Source organism: Oculina patagonica, chromosome 10, assembly GCF_052425735.1.
Source record: "Oculina patagonica isolate OP01 chromosome 10, crgOcupat, whole genome shotgun sequence".
NCBI lineage: Eukaryota > Metazoa > Cnidaria > Anthozoa > Scleractinia > Oculinidae > Oculina > Oculina patagonica.
The window spans coordinates 5,670,381-5,675,870 of NC_135767.1; the positions used below are offsets into that span (position 1 = coordinate 5,670,381).

General features: G+C 38.6%; 1 protein-coding gene across 1 annotated transcript in view; it reads right to left on the bottom strand.

Moving 5' to 3' along the window:
- Window positions 1–2,313, bottom strand: part of LOC144628268 (protocadherin Fat 4-like) — a 59,178-nt gene extending 56,865 nt beyond the window's left edge. The window contains exon 1 of the mRNA XM_078486336.1: window positions 2,105–2,313. Coding sequence (XP_078342462.1) covers window positions 2,105–2,168 — 64 coding nt within the window. The 5' untranslated portion in view covers window positions 2,169–2,313. The remainder of the gene's footprint in view (window positions 1–2,104) is intronic.
- Between the last annotated feature and the right edge of the window lie 3,177 nt (window positions 2,314–5,490).

Here is a 5,490-nt window from a genome sequence, read left to right on the forward strand (position 1 = left end):
CGGTTTGCGTCAAGACTCTACAAACAAACAAAATTGGTTGGATGAGGGTTAAACCCGGGGGGGAGGCTCCCATATCAAAAAAAGGACAGGGATGTTCGTTGGAAACTTAGTGATAAAACCCTAAAGGAGACCAATCTAGGAGTGACTCCAGCTTTTTTGACCCCTAAAAGATAACATTTTTTCATGCCTGATCGATCGAGACTGCTAACCACCATATATGACAGCACTTTTTATTTCTTCACGTGCAACCCTTAACAAGACCTCGGCGGCTAAAAATTTTGGTGTTCTGTCCTGAACACCCTAAGTGAGACCAAAATTGGAAAATTTTCTTCACATGAGAGTCCCCCGGGGCAGGGTTAGATTTAATCAACAGAACCAACTATGACTAAGCCCCTGAGCTTAGTTCCAGAGTAAATACTGAATCAGCCTCATTCTCCCTCCTTACAAAGAAACAACCGGCATCAATACGTCTGCAAATGAGATTACCTAAGTACTTTCTGACTTAACGTTCGTTTAGGTGTGAAACATGCATGCAACGACATAGTTGGATGAAGTAAAAAGTTTCAACAAAAGCACGTGTACAAGCACAAGCATAAGCATGAGCGCATAAGAAAAAAGAACACACTCATTCTTCTTGTGTTGTCCTGACTAGGAATATAAGCATAAGCACAAGCACATGATGTATGAACAAATTTCAGTGTTCTTTTATGTTTATGCTTATTCCTATGCCTAGTGAGGTCAGCAGCATTCCTAGTGAGTACGTGTATTCGTTCTTCTTATGGTCTTATGCTCAACATGCCAGTTGTGCCGCCGTGTGCTTATGTCCAGTAAAACCAGCCTTTACTAAGTTACAACCAGTACGTGTGATAATCCTTACAAGTCTTACAAGTGACTTTCCTCCGTCAACAGCAACACCAGAGTGGCTACTGAGACTGAAAAATTGCAAACTTTATGCAACCGGCTTCTTTATGCAACTTGTTACGGAACGATTTTGTTGCGGATTATAAGGCCTTGTAATTACAAATTTTCACCTTTGCAGTAAAGGGAGGACTGTTTGTTATAACCAAAGTACCACGTAACACAAGCCGGCACATTTTACAGGCTCGAGAACGTCGCTTAGACTGCAGCGTGTAAATTTTAGATGTGCGACAAATGCAGACTGCAGACCGGCAGACTTAAGGAATGTTTTAAGATATATCCTTTTGCTATTTCTTTATTGAGAGTTAACCGTAAACAGGCTAACGGGGCGTTATTTTCAGGCTTACCGGAGGCCCTACTCAGGCTTACCGGAGTGCAAGTCAGCAAGTTTGCAGTCTGCATTTGTCTTAACAGACTTAACAGTATAATAAAGGTTCTTTGCATTTAACTTGAAGCGCATTTTCATGAAACGAAAACTGAAACTATACAAGCTACTAAATGAAGTTACCGGTCACATCAAGATGTAAATTATTGAAAAGTTCCATATGCCGTAACATGCGGTAATTTTCTCGTTTAGTTGTTACGTTAAACAATGACCTTCACACGGTTGAAGAAATTGTGTTTTGTGTTAAGTGAAACTCCCAATGAAACTTATCAACATAAAAAAAAATATTTAACAAATCACTTCATTACTTATCTGAGAGAAATGTTTGCCTTAAACACGATCAAACAACTCGTAAAGTATCAACAACTAATACTCGATAATGCGTAAAAAGTCATTAATTCGCTAATATTTTTTACCAGCGACGCAAACGTAAGCACAGGTACAAGAGGCATACAGACTGAGACCCGGGTGTAATACTCCAAAATACAAACAAAAGTGTAATTCTGAGCACGAGAAGGTCGAGAAGTAAAAACACGTTTCGATCTGTGGTCTCTATGCTTACGTTTCTTGGTGTTTTGAGCTTTTATGCTTGATCGTTAGTAAAACAAGGTTATAAGGACCAATCAAGCGGAAAGCGGATTTATCATGCAACATGCTTGATATTTGGTGGAGCGGTAGGTATTAAAGTTACTTTGCTTGTATCGATTTCAAACAGACCTTAGTTAATCTTAAGGACTTCAAAGTGGGAGATAGCAAACATGACAGCAAGCTAATAATTATATTCAATATGTTTGAACATACCTTCGATGTTTGGCGTCCAAGCAAAAACCACGCACACAATCAGCTTAAATGCGTGAAAATACATCTACGACTCCATTACGAAGTAGGGTTCACTTAAGACCAGTTTAACGCTTGCTAAAGAAGCAAGGAAAATAAGTCAGAAACTCGGCTTCTCGCAAGAGACGTCAGACATATCTAGACGTGCATATCATGATAATTCCCAAATCAAACAAAACGTTCTCCCTTCGCGATTTCAAGATTTGTGGTTATTCATATTGTGACGTTAATAAAGCAATCAAGCAGAACTTATTACACTTATTCTGTTGATCTTTTCTTTCCGACACAAAAGAAAAGCTTTGTTTATGGCTCATGCACGATTTTATTGTCAATTGTTTTATAAACCGCAAGGGCTTTATAATTATGCTGTCATCTTGGTGAAAATTAAACTAACAGTTTTGGCCTCTAAAATATTCACGTTTTTTCCTCGTAATCGGGAACTTAACAATTTTACGTTCGATTTACACCATTGCAAAATTTTCCATTTCCTCTGGCAGGGATAGATAACTTGGAGAAACGTCATATAATTGAGCGCCAAAATCCATTTTCGCCTCTACACCTGTGTAAACAAAATTAAGTCTTGAATTGAATGAATTGTCCGTGCGCCATTTTGATCGAGGGCAAACATGGGGCAAAGCATTGCTGTGGTTTTGTGGGACAAAGCCAGAATGCAATATCGCAAAATTTCCGTATAAATTGATTTGTAAAATGTTTAAATGCTGTGAATTTAAGATGCCAGGTAAATTATTCTCCTAATCAAATTTGATAACCGCAGGCTCACTAGAAAGCGAATAAGCGTGTTTTTAAATTTCCCCTACATTGCATGGTTGTAATATCTCCTGTGGTTTTTACAGATAAATGTACTAAAATGGAATTGCTGAAAAAATGATTATTTCCCCTTAAAGCGTTTGCTATGCAGACTAGGGCTCACAAAATCAATTTGCGAACGCCAGAACTGCTGAAACTTTTCCGGTACAGCAAAACCCCGTCTCACAAAAGTGAAAGACTTTCTTCGACCCGAAGAGAAGGTTACTCATTCATTTGCTTTTAATATTGAAAAAGCCCTTTTATACCCCGTTCTCGGATTAACAGGCCCAGTCTTTTTTTTTTTTCGCGTTGCCCCGAAGAGAGAGTCGTTGTTGTCCCCGAAAAGAGAGCCTGATGGCAGGCTACATCCACTGTTATTTGCTATAGGGACAGTTTCGTCCCCATGGCCAACTGGCCACTGCACTGAATTTGCCAGGTGCTGGATACCTGGGGGGAGGGGGGTGCTCAAGAAATTTTAAAAATTGGAAAATTTTGAGTAGTGGTAGAGCTATGATTATGACACAATATTTCCGTTCGTTTTTCTTTACAAATTTAAGAGCCGAAGAACGGTGAAATCGGCTGAAATGAAGAAAATAATTAATCATGGCGCAAACTGGCAACTCACACAAGGAAAGTTTTGTTGTACATGTGTTCAAGACCTAAATGTTTACCGTTGAGTATCATAAAAATATGCATGAGAAATTGATACAGCCTTCGTTGCAGTCGTTCGCTTTCCGAGCACGCGAAGGACTGACTCGTACCCAGAAATAAAACTGGCGCGGGGAATGATGGAAAGGAAACAGAGGTTAGAGAGACGTCGACTCCTGTCTTTGATCATTTCAAATCAGTCCTTTGTATCGTACAATTTCCTCGCAAGCAAGCTGGGCGCATGAGACAAAACAAGAAAGGAATATAAAAGACTAGTTAGGGGAGCAGAACTGGAAGATTTTTCCAAATTTTAGCTAAGGCTGTCCCAAAGATGCTCGGCAACTTTCTTTGGCAACTTTTCGTATTTCTAGCAACTTTTTTCCTTTCGAGCAACTTTTTAGACCAAAGATTTCTGAAGATTATCCGAAAGTTGAACGAAGGCCATACGAACGTTTCCGAACATTATTCGAACTTTTCCGAAGATTAACAAAGTTTGCCGAAGATTTCCGAGGAAGTTCCTAGGATGTTTCAACTTTCGGCTCATTCAAAAAACCAACCAGTGAAGTACCAAGTGTTTACACGGAACCGTTTGGAAAACGGTTCCGTGTAAAGAGAAGGCGATCCGGTCCCTGTAAACGTAGCCTCAGTAAAAGAATTTCAACAAATTTCGGCCTGGGACGTCTATTAAATTTTAGGGGTCCTGAGAGAGGCGTTAAATAGATATGAGGCGTTTATTAGAGAGAGGCGTTTATTTCAATTTAACTGTAAAACTTCAACAAGACAAGAAAAGATGCGTATTTTGCTCGAGAAATAGGATACAAAACAGTGTGCCAATGGGAGACTAATCTAATCTGCGCTAATGCAAAGCCTAGGAATGTCGTTCATAGTTCGATATCGATGTCTTCATCGTCATCGGGTCAAACATGTTGGCATGGTTGTCCTCTTCGATGTCCGAGTCAAGCAAGAAACTAAACAAATTGTCTGATTTTACACTATGGAGCGTGCGTAACCTTGGTTTTCCAGGCGATTCTCAGGGGGCGTCTATTAGACATGGGGCGTTTAATAGAGAGGGGCGTCTAATACAATTTTTACACGTCAGGGGAGGCGTTTATTAGATACGAGGCGTTTATTTGAGAGTGGGCGTTTATTAAATCATTTACAGTATTCTGTTGCAGTGAAATTGCATGAAAATGCTTAGAAATCTTACCTTCAAAGGGAAATTAAAATAAGCATATATTTTTGAGAAATTTTCTCAACAAAATGCAACGCTTTGGATTTTTTGGAGCAACTTTCCAGCAATAAGAAATTTCGAGCAATTTTTCGGGAAATTTCGAGCACCTTTGAGACAGCCTTAGCTTACATTCAGAAGATCAATAAATATATATCTTATTAGACATTTTAGTGTGTAGTATCGCTGTATATTTTTACGAGTCAAAATTAATTAATTTGGGGCTAATTTAGCAATTTATGGGGCAAAAAAAGCTTCATAAACTATTACGACCCTATTACAGTGGCAATTTTCAGCAATTTTGCCTTGCTTTGATCCGATTTTCTTCTAACACTATAATAGTTTTATTTTTAAAATATATATAATACCATAAGAGTTAATTTAAAAATTCGATTCAAAGTCCTCCTTTAACAGGAATTGTGATATTGCCCTCTATAAATTAAGTTATAGACAAAAAATATAAGGTCTTCAAGAGCGAGCTTACCGTGCTAAATCGTGTCATCTTGTTTCAGGTGTTTGCATCTAGAATTCAGTAAAAAATTTTCGCGACGATATCCAGTTTGAACGCTTGTATACAACAATCCAGGAGAGTTTGATGTTAGAGCTCTTACTTTGCTCATATTTCTTGTTCTAGCACTTTTTCAGCAATGACAACGACCAGTTTTCT